Here is a 10,958-nt window from a genome sequence, read left to right as displayed (position 1 = left end):
ATGTTTATTCCAGTGAATGTACAATATCCACCCTTTGGGGCAGATCAGCAAATCAGTTCCCACAGCTTTACAACCCTGAGCATTTCATGCATCCAAATATTAAAATTATGGGTTTGAATGTCCAGCAATTAAAAATTAACTCAACTTCTTTTTCTATCTCATAGAAAATCTGGGGTTACAATAAACAAGAATACTTCCCACAATACGGATGCCTCCATTCTCTGCACACCTGCAACTCAGTCTGATCTGCAGTACTGATAAAAGTTGCAGGTTGTAGTTTCACACAAATCCAACGTTTTTTCCTGGGATTTTTGCTCACATGGAAATTATCTAAAGGATTTACTTTCATTTTCTCCTTAAACTCTGGAAAGATGTGGTTAGTTTTATACTATTTTGGTAAGTAGGCCAACCTCATCATCCTGTTTTTCAATTGAGTTTCTTCTGTGTAAAATTTCTTTTGCTTTCTTCCAGTAGTCTTGCAAACATCTTTTTCTGACTTGCACATCCAATTCTTCTGCATTGTTCACATTTAAAGAGTTATCATATAAATTCAGAGACAACTCTTCAGCTTTATAAAATACAAAACAACATTAATATTTAAGATTTTATCAAGTAACATTTTAAAAGTATTTATTATATTTTAGTATGCTGAGGGACAGCCCCAATAATTTAATGCAAAAAACCAATTTTTATAAAATTTAGATTTATACATAAATGTCAACATACTTGAAATATACTCTGCAGTTACAAGAGGTGAGCTTGCAACTATAGCTCCTATAAACTGTTTTCACAATGATGCCGTGGGAAAAAAAAGCTTTTTCATTGAATTAATTCTGGGTTCTTCACCAGTATGAGCCTCTGCTTTTTTAAAGAAACAATTCCATATTAATGGACACTACCAATCTCCACACCTCCTCAATCTGACACAAACCTCTCTGCCGGGGTCTCTCTTCTAGCTGGTCAGAGTGACCCCGACTAAAGTTCGAAAGTTTCTTTTCTCAGCCTGGTGCTTGAAGAAGAAGTCAGGGCTCTTCATTTTTTCGGTCTCAAGATTGTTTATTGCATCTTATCTATAAAGTTCTTTCTCCCTGTCCAGCCGAGATCCGTTTGGCAGGACAGCCAGAGGCACTCCCCCCTCTTCCAGGGCGGTGTTATCTTTATATACTACAAACTACGTGTACAATATTTACAGTTATTTTCCAATACCTATCATCTATATTAGACAGTGAGTTTCTACTTTAGACCAATCTAAAAGTGCCAACATCACCAGACAAGATGGAGGTAGAGAAGAAGAAGAAAGGCTAGACACGCCCAAATCCCTCCATCTTGTCACCAGAAACCCCTATACCAAAAATCCTAAAACTTACATTTAGACTCTGTAATTATTTATTCTTACACTATTTACACTATTGTGGCTTTTATCTCTTTCTATAAAGGTGACAAGTTATTCCGTGGTTCATAATCGAACCCACTGGTGTTCTGGGCTGTGTGCCAGGGTCTCCGAGCCCCCTGGCAAGGGTCCCAGGAAACTCCGGACTCCCAAAGGAATGTCCTGAGTTCCGACATCTCCCCCTTCTGTTTGCACCAAGAAGACCTCTTTGGCAGCTTGGTTGACAACCCGCCATATACACAAAAGAATGCATGGCGCAATGAACAAGAGAACTAAAAGCCCTACTAAAATATAACAAGCAATCATCTAACAACAGTTCTACAACACCACTGATTCCCACACCCATGAAGAGACCCAAAGTCCACAGTCTTCTGTGGGCAAAACACAAGGGTTGGAATCTCTGTGCAGTCCACATCTCTACATCTTCTTTTCTGCTTATGGAATGGTCAGCGTTTTCTTGCCCACGCTTCTTGTCAGCATTGTCTTGCACTGGATGGAGTTTCACATTCTTCACTGAGATTCACCTGGACTTTTGTACCTGCTAAAACACAAACAAATCCACGCCCCCGAAGAGACTGGAGGATTTTCTCAAAATCTCGGAGGTGAAGAATGGATCCTGATATGAAAGTAAAACATTGATCAACTCTGTTTCAGTCTCTATGCAATTGCATAGGGAAATGTAAAATGACAGCAATTAGAAATCAATTAGATAATACACATAACCAATAACACATCTGAAATCATACAATTGTCAAACACTACAACACTGAACTGTCATCCCAGAGTCTGCGACAGCTGATGAACCTTACAACAACAGAGAAGTGGAGAATCCATGTCCGGATTCATGTTTCTCCAAACTCTCTCTGAAAACAGGCTCAGCTATCATAGACGGTCAAATTGCCAAGCCAAAAGGACTTGAATACTTTTTGATGCAGAAAACATCTGGGCTGATTGTCAATCACTCCATTCAAGTAGAGCTAGGACTTGGCCAGAGCCCGAACTCTAATTGATGGATATCACTTAGCACATTCTTAAAATGAGACTCTTAAAAACAGCAATTATGAATAGGAAACCTTAGGATTAAAGATCTATCAAACCATTAAATAATTGGATCCTTCTGAAACTTCTGTTGGGATAGAAATTCTTCAAACACAGTAGACTTCTTGAATTCTTGGCTGAAGTACCTCTGTAATAACTGAAGAAACAATAAATGAAGAAAACCACAAAAGCGGCCATTTGGATTTAAAAGAAATCCAAAAACCTGCGAGTAGTTAGGAAATAAAGACAAGATTCTGAAGAGACGTGGCTTCTCACAAAAGAGATAGTGGAACACTGGCTGGCTATAAACACTACAATACCCTGTTAATAATTCTTATCACAAATTCTGAGAATTCTCATTATATAATCAACTTATCAACAGGAAGTATTTGAAGGAGTTAAGACAACCTTTTTAAAGTATTCATATAACATTAACAGCAATCCTTATTTATCAGTATTACCTATAAAATCTAAAAATAACAAAGGTTACAAACTCACTGACAACAATCCCTAAAACTCTGAACCATTGGAGAATCAGCTGATGACCCCACAGATAGGATCTGATTGATGTTTCTCAAATGCTCTGTCTTCAGAGACACTTTGAGTAATTGAATCCTTACTAATACTTCTATCTTTATATGGTGCCGTCTCTCTCCCTGAGAGTAGCATTTTTCAAAATAGATTTCCATCTACATCATATTTGGAATAACATTGATTTGCATTGATTTTCCCTTCTTTTTTCTGTATCTTGGGCAAAAGCCTGGTGCTTTCTCACTTTTCTCTGATTTTTGGACAACTTTTTTTTTTTTTTTTTTTTTTTCTTTCCACGCCCATCTTTTGCATCTGAGACTTGATCATCTGATAAATGCTGTTTCTGTCACTTCTGTGGGACTAGCCTGTTGAAGAGCTCGGTGTGCCTCACTCAACATGTGCTGCACCCGCGAAAAATCTCCAACTTGAGATTTTGATGGAGGCTGAAACTGTGTGCTGGCTGCTGCGGTTGGCTGGGTGCCCATTGCCCTGGGATCGGAGAGGGGTGGTACCTGGGGCAGCCTCTGTACCCTGATCACGCCCCGTCTCTGCCTGTGCCGTCACGGGAGTGTGGACAACTTCGCCTCGACCGCGCCTCCCCTGCGCTCGTCTCGGCGCAGGCGCGGTCTCGGAAATGTCTTTCTCTCTCTGATCGACACCAGTACAGCTCAGATCCCATTCTGGCCCCGTGCCAACACCCGCAGCCGGCGCGCGGTCCCTGCTCGGCCGGTGCCCGTCCCGCGTCCGCGAACTGGGGAAAAAACCCTTCGCGCCCCGACTTCCGGGTCCTGCATCATCACCACGCGTCTCCTGCGTCTGCCTACGGGCACCGCTTGGAGCCCTGCAGCTGCTCCAAGTTTACCGCCCGCGTCTGACGTGGACGCTATGATTTGAGAGCCCTTCCCGGACGTCCCGCGGGTCTCGCCCTGCGCGCGCGTCTTTGGCACTGCGCCAGCTGAGGCTGCCGCTGTCGGTGTCATGCTCACAGCCCCCGCGCCGAAACTTGCGTCCCCCACTGCCTCCGCGCTCCCCCCGCCGCTCGCCGCCGCCGCCCCGCAGCCACGCTCGCCGCGAGAGAGCAATCCCTCCTCCCCTCCGGTCCCCGTTCGCCCCCCCTTTCCGACTTGGACGCTTTTCCCGTCCCTTTCCCCTGCTGTTTTCGCGAACTGGGAGGGTTTGCCCCTACAGGGCGTTCTTGCCCCTCCGGTTCGCTAGATGAAAATTCTAATTCATCTGGGGTAAGGACCGTATTTGCGTCCAAATCGGAACCCGAACTCCCCGCTGTTTCTGGGGTTTCAGGGCGTTTTGGAGGCCTCCTGGACTTTCGGGGTAGAGGAATTGAAGGCGGTAAAGCTACTTCCCGCTCCCTCTCATCGGGAGCTATTTCCCGCTCCCTCTCATCGGGAGCTATTTCCCGCTCCCTCTCATCGGGAGCTATTTCCCGCTCCCTCTCATCGGGAGCTATTTCCCGCTCCCTCTCATCAGGAGCTACTTCCCCAGGGCTGGTTGGGACCAGAGACAATCTCTGCTTTGAGCTTTGCTCTCCTCCACCCGCCCCTGTGGGATTCACAATTAATGACCTTTTAGCTCTACTCCAGGATCTTGCCGTAATTGCCTCTAACATGATCCTTGCTGGGGATAAAAGCTTCAAGGCCGTTTTACCTTTTTTCAGAGATTTTCACAAGTTGTGTGGCTGCCAGACCTTGTAAGGCTGACAAAATCCTTAACTGTTCCTGAGAGCATGTCCCCTCCATGTTCTCAAATCTAAACCTTCTTACCAAAAGCTGAATCATTTGCAAGGTCCGTCCGGAGGTCGCCCTGGTCACTGGCCCCCCCGTCAGATCTGGATGCGAGTCTGTTTAGCAGAAGTTGAATCTTGGATCTTCTGTGTGGATTTTTTTTTTCTTTTTTTTTTCTTTTTCCCTTTTTTTTTTTTCTTTTTTTTTTTTTTTCTTTTTGGGAGTGCCTGCTTCTTTTCCTTGTCCTTTTTTGTTCTCTTCACGGGCTGTGTTTCAGCAGCTGATGTCTGGTGGCGTGGCTGCCTGCCAACTGCCCACCTGGGTGCTTTCTTGCTGCCCAACGTGTCGTGGTCTCTCTTTTGCAGCCCATCTCTTGCAGCCGTCTCTCTTTCCGCCCATCCGGGTTGTTCTCTTGCCGCCCAGCTCTTGCAGCCCACCTGGGAATGCTAAATGCCGGGTCTTTCTTGCAGCCAAGCCAGGGAATGCCAGTTGCCGCATCTTTCTTCGAGCCCACACAGGGAACGCCAGTTGCCGGGGTCTCTCTTCTAGCTGGTCAGAGTGACCCCAACTAAAGTTCGAAAGTTTCTTTTCTCAGCCCGGTGCTTGAAGAAGAAGTCAGGGCTCTTCATTTTTTCGGTCTCAAGATTGTTTATTGCATCTTATCTATAAAGTTCTTTCTCCCTGTCTGGCTGAGATCCGTTTGGCAGGACAGCCAGAGGCACTCCCCCCACCCCCAGGGCGGTGTTATCTTTATATACTACAAACTACGTGTACAATATTTACAGTTATTTTCCAATACCTATCATCTATATTAGACAGTGAGTTTCTACTTTAGACCAATCTAAAAGTGCCAACATCACCAGACAAGATGGAGGTAGAGAAGAAGAAGAAAGGCTAGACACGCCCAAATCCCTCCATCTTGTCACCAGAAACCCCTATACCAAAAATCCTAAAACTTACATTTAGACTCTGTAATTATTTATTCTTACACTATTTACACTATTGTGGCTTTTATCTCTTTCTATAAAGGTGACAAGTTATTCCGTGGTTCATAATCGAACCCACTGGTGTTCTGGGCTGTGTGCCAGGGTCTCCGAGCCCCCTGGCAAGGGTCCCAGGAAACTCCGGACTCCCAAAGGAATGTCCTGAGTTCCGACACTCTCAGTTGTGCTTGCAGCACAGAAATGTAGATACCTGTTTGTTTTTCCTAATTACCAACTGCACACCCTCCACATGCTGGAGATTAGAGGACAAGGTCTCTGTGTTTCAACGGAGGGATTGTACACATAAGTAATAAAAAACTAAAACAGGGGACCCAAAAATACATCCTATTTTAGAATAAAAAGATCAAGATTTCTTAATATTAGAAATTAATGCAGACACAGTGATTTTGGGCTTGATTATCTCCTGGTTTATTCTCTCCTTCTAGTGGTACATCCCCAGGAAGAGAGTATCCAGTGGGTGTTGAATGACAATGTTTGTATTTTCCACACCATTTAGAGATGGGAAAGCTTTAAGAACTGGCCCTACGTGGAGAGGTTTCACAAATGCATTTTTGCAACACTGTTGGAATTTTTACTTCCCTTTTTTCTGCCTAAGTCAGTTCTTGATGACAAAAAGGCAACTTTCTGTGCAGAAAACAAACATCTTTTGGAGTACACAGAATTACAAAGCTGCCACTGTTAAAATCCCTTGGGGAATCAGCAGAACACGGAGATGGAAACAATCCCTCTCCTTTTTAAAGCAGTCACAGCAAGCTTACTCATTTGTTTGCAGTTCTGCAGCACAAAAGTAGCAGCTTTGATGAGTTCCTCGTCCTGAGATTCTGTCAATACCTGAATCATGAGTGGCAGCCCATTGTTCTGAAGCAGCTCACGCTGGTTCTCTACTAGAACAAGACAAGGTAAAGGTTTGGTTTGGTTTCAGCCCCACACACCTTCACCTTACAGCCATTGTAGGGGCCAACACTGGCAGCTATCTGCACGTTTCTGTAGAGAGAGAGATTTTCATTCCAGACCCGAGCCTGCTGCAGTGACAGCAGGAGAGCTTTACATCCCACAGGATGATGTGACCAGAACTCAGATTGCTGTAAGAAAACTGAAGGATGACTGAGACAAGTTATACAACAGAGCTCCAAACTCATTTAATTGTGGCCTAAAACATTTGAATAATGACTCCTGTATTTCTTCTCTTCCATTACCTGCTCTTGGAGTAGATATGTGACATTTCTGTGAGGTCTGAGATGCAGAAATATCAAAATCTCAAGGTTTATATTTAACAAAATAAAATTAGTAGTTTAATCCTAGTCTAGCCAATCTGTTCCTCCTCATTTATTATGTAATTAGCTGAATTTTTATTGTGATCTCATTCCCATATGGATTCATATAACTGATAACTTGCTAAACATAGTTCTTTCTTCTTGAAACTTAATTTAAAAAAAGAAAGAAAAAATTTTAACATATTTATTTTGACAGTGTTGACATTTTAGGAGAAACCTTTCTTCTGTTTGTTTAATATTTTTTCTATTCAAAAGACATTTTCCATTAAGTATTGTGTCACTAATTCTTCATGAAAAAATGTCTGCTAAAATAAATTTCTGACCTATTGAGCTAATTATTGAACATGTTATTGGCACTCAGAGGATGAAAATCAACCGGGATTTTTGAACATAAGGCCTTTTTCTTGTTTCTCTAAACATACATGAGAAAAACCAGAAGTACAAATGAATTTCCCTTTCTCTTTGCTTGCACTACCACAGAACACCAACTGAAGTGCTGTATTTGTAGCAGATATGCTTGGGCAAGCCCTGAGGAACTTGACAAAACCATTTCAGGGCTACCTCTTGCTCCTGAAAACCAATGCACTTACATGGCTTTTACAAATATTCCTGGCCTTGTAAGCAGTGGACAGAAGCTGTATGTGCCAAGGACCATGAAAAAGAGAGCTCAAGAGAACTCTTTTGCTGGGCCTGGAAAGCTCTGTGTCCAGAGCTTTCAGGTCTGGATTAATTATTCCCTGTGACACCTAAGCCCAGCTCTGAATTCTTGCATATTTAGTCTACTTTTTCAAAGCTACTAAAGACACTTCCTGCTAACAAGCTTTGAAATTTAAAGATGGAACGTTATAGAACATAGACATTTTTGTCCACATACTGAGATTGTATTATTTAATAGAACTCTCTCTCGTGTCCCAGCCTTGATGAAGTGACACCACTGGAGGAGTCAGTGGATGAGAATTTAGGAGAAGCTGACAGACAGGAAAAAGAAAAAGCAGATCTTACCACAAACTTCACTACAGTGTCCAATTGTTAGAATAATACTGATTTTTTCTCCTGTGCTCAGTGTCTCATTGGACAGCAGCTTCAGCAGCTCTGACACAGTGTGATACTTTGCCAAGACAACACCCATGGCAGCTGTTTGTTAAAATAATTGGAAGAAAATAAACAAGATCATGAGTGTACAGGAATTATCCAAGGATAAAATCCTGGGTTTTGAGGGAACTCTACAAACCCCTCAAAGCCTTGGGCCTGCTCAGCCCTGCCCTGCTCCACCTTGAACAGTTCAGATTAGCCCACCCCTCCTGTGCTGCTCCCAAATCCAGCCCTGCCCATCCTCCCAGCCTGTGCTCCACGGAGAGGAGGCAGAAGATCTGAGGAATGAATTTGCACTGTGCAAGTTTTGGAGATCCCTGCTGAGTTTCTCCACGTCCTTTATCAGCTCCAGCCTGGAGCCAGAGAGAGCTGAATAAGACAACAGAGTATCTGCCATAAGAAGAGCAGGGGGCAAGCCTTTGCTGGCACTGGCAACACCACTGCTAGAGCATCCACGCTGAGGCCCAGTCCTGTCAGACCCAACTGATCTGAAACTACCCCCACAACTAGTGCAGGATGATGCTTTTCAACTTTTGGGAACTTCCATTTGAAGCTCTTATGGCAGAAGTGTGAGATCCACCAACCATGGCCACAGCACAGGCTCGTCAGGATCACAGGTTTCTGCAAACCTTCTGTGGAAAACACAAAACCTCATCAGGAGAGCAGTACCCGGCCAGCAAACCAGAGCAGAGTGTGCTGTGCAGAAACACCACATCCGTTCAGCTCCACCTCTAAATGACTAAAGCTTCCTAAAGCTACACAATTCATTACTGAGGCATAGGCCTAATGCCAGGATCCAAACTGACTGGTCAGATCCAGGCCCAGAGCTCAGCTCTACTTACCCAGCACGGGCTGGAGCATCTTATTTTTAATTTTCAGTTGGGTTTAAATTTCACTGTATTTATTTTAGCAACAATGGGACAGTAATCCACCTCAGATGAACTGAATCATCCCCCACTTACACCTCTGAGTTTTAAAAAACACTGCAACATCCACTGGGATGTATATAACTTAACTGCCTTTAAGCATTCATTTCTGCAACTTTTCCACCAGCGCAAGACTTTAAAAATTGCATTTTAAAATTACCATAGATAAAAAATGTCTTTCCACTCACAGTTATTAGCAATACAGGCATCCAGAGTCTTTGTTACAACCACGGCAAGTTTCATGCTGGAGTGACTCAAACAGGAATCATGCATAAGCTCAAGGAGAACTTTGGCTAATGTATCCAGTCCTCCAATAGAAACAAAATATTTCTGCACATATGCTTAGTGGAAAAAAGAAAAAATATGATTTAAGAGACAGAGTTTGCAAATTATTTTAGCATTTCACTAAGTAAATCGATCAGAGTTTTTCTGTGCATGTGTTAGTCCTTACATTTCTTATACAACAGAAGCTGGAGATACATTAATCTCAAGAAAGGCAGTAACTGCATATAAAATAGTTACAGGAAAACATGACCCTGATATGTGCACACAAATGGCAAACATCATGCCCGAGTTCTACCTAAGTCATTGTTTTCAGTCATGTCATAAGGACTTTCATTTAGACACACTTTTAATCAGAACAGCTCCCAGCACTTTCACTGACCCTATCAAATGTAAGCAGGCTGTGGCTATTTGTGGACTTGAGCACAGCACAGTGTAAGTAAAGATGGTGGAATACAGTGGTCAGAGTAAAAATTGCAAGAACAGCAAATGTCTTTGTAGTGACTGATAAGAAAGAAAAAACCATTTAGCTCCCTAATTAAACTTCCTTTTCTCAAATGCAAAGCTGTGTAAAGCTTGAGCTGCACTTACAGTTATTTGCAATTGTGAGACCAAGAAATGAACAGATGGGACGAACTATGTCAGGCTCTGTGCAACTCTCGAGCCACTCTTTGGCATAGGGAAAAACTGAACAGCAAATGTTCTGATTATCTTCTGGAAAAGTAAAAACAAATTACCCCAAATCAAAACGCAATAAAATCAACTTCAGCTGAACAGTAAAAATGAAACCAAAGTGTTACAGATTTGGAGAGTATCTTTGAACTTCTTCCACAATTTTCAGAGCAACACCTACCGTTCTGGGGGTTGTTGACACAGGCACAGAGAGTGCTGCAGACTGAGGACCAGAGCTGATAGCAGGGATCAGTGTTTTCAGCTGGCAGATTCTTCTCAGACGTGGAGAGAGTTGTTCTGTTAAGGACAATGCAAACAAGTCCCAGACAGTCAAGGAAACATAGCTGCTAACCAGCCTACTATTTGTCTGTTTGAATTGCAGCCCTGTTTACCTGAATAACTGCAGCAGCAGGCTGATGCAGCCTGTGACTCTGACATGGGTTTGCCCATTTCCTAAAAGAGAACACACACAAGACTCCAGAGACAAATGCAACTGCAGACAAAATCTTAACAGCAAGTTTAAATTACATACATACATTCCCTTTCCTAAGCACATCTCCTCCCCAGAAGGAAATACAAAATCACATCAACATATTGGTAAATAACTTTTCTTTGTCTCTCTCTTTCTAGACACTCTCAGAAAATATGAGTTTGCATTTGCAAACTCTCTTTTTAGAACTAAACCACGTTCTGCTGTTTAAGGAAATCCCAGTGAGCAATGACCTACTTCGACAATTCAGGTTCAGTTACATGCAAACATTCATCTTTATAAATTCACTTCACCACAACATTGCTTATTGAATGTCCAAATCTATTTATTGAATGTCCAACTGCTTACTGACTGTTCCAAATTTTGGACTGCAGATTGGCAAACAGAAAAGGAGTGTTGTTGTAACACAGAAAAAAACCCAACTTACTATTATTTGACACCAGTACTAAGATGACATAAACAGACATTCTTTTCAAGTTCACACCAGAATCCTTTTTAATTAAAAATAAAATGAGGTCTC

The 10,958-nt window shown here is 42.7% G+C and overlaps 1 protein-coding gene across 1 annotated transcript; it reads right to left on the bottom strand.

Annotated features, from left to right (window-relative positions):
* Positions 1–7,893: 7,893 nt before the first annotated feature.
* On the bottom strand, positions 7,894–10,905 carry LOC132332983 (telomere repeats-binding bouquet formation protein 1-like). Its single transcript, XM_059857709.1, has 6 exons — positions 10,866–10,905; positions 10,341–10,401; positions 10,130–10,245; positions 9,868–9,990; positions 9,183–9,335; positions 7,894–8,110 (listed from the first exon to the last, which is right to left on the bottom strand). Exons 1-6 carry the CDS (start codon positions 10,903–10,905, stop codon positions 7,935–7,937), a joined length of 669 nt encoding a protein of 222 aa, XP_059713692.1. The 3' UTR covers positions 7,894–7,934.
* Positions 10,906–10,958: the final 53 nt, after the last annotated feature.

This window comes from Haemorhous mexicanus, chromosome 12, assembly GCF_027477595.1.
Source record: "Haemorhous mexicanus isolate bHaeMex1 chromosome 12, bHaeMex1.pri, whole genome shotgun sequence".
NCBI classification, from domain to species: Eukaryota; Metazoa; Chordata; class Aves; order Passeriformes; family Fringillidae; genus Haemorhous; species Haemorhous mexicanus.
Note: the sequence above shows the minus strand (reverse complement) of the source record. Positions and strands in the feature narration are given on the sequence as shown.

Excerpts from the sequence above, each read along its gene's own strand:
- LOC132332983 (XM_059857709.1), bottom strand. The coding sequence starts at position 10,905 with ATGTCTGTTTATGTCATCTTAGTACTGGTGTCAAATAATA. Across the intron at positions 9,991-10,129 it reads TGTCAACAACCCCCAGAACG|AAGATAATCAGAACATTTGC; the intron begins GTAGGTGTTGCT and ends TTACTTTTCCAG. Across the intron at positions 8,111-9,182 it reads TGCCTGTATTGCTAATAACT|CTGCCATGGGTGTTGTCTTG; the intron begins GTGAGTGGAAAG and ends TTTAACAAACAG.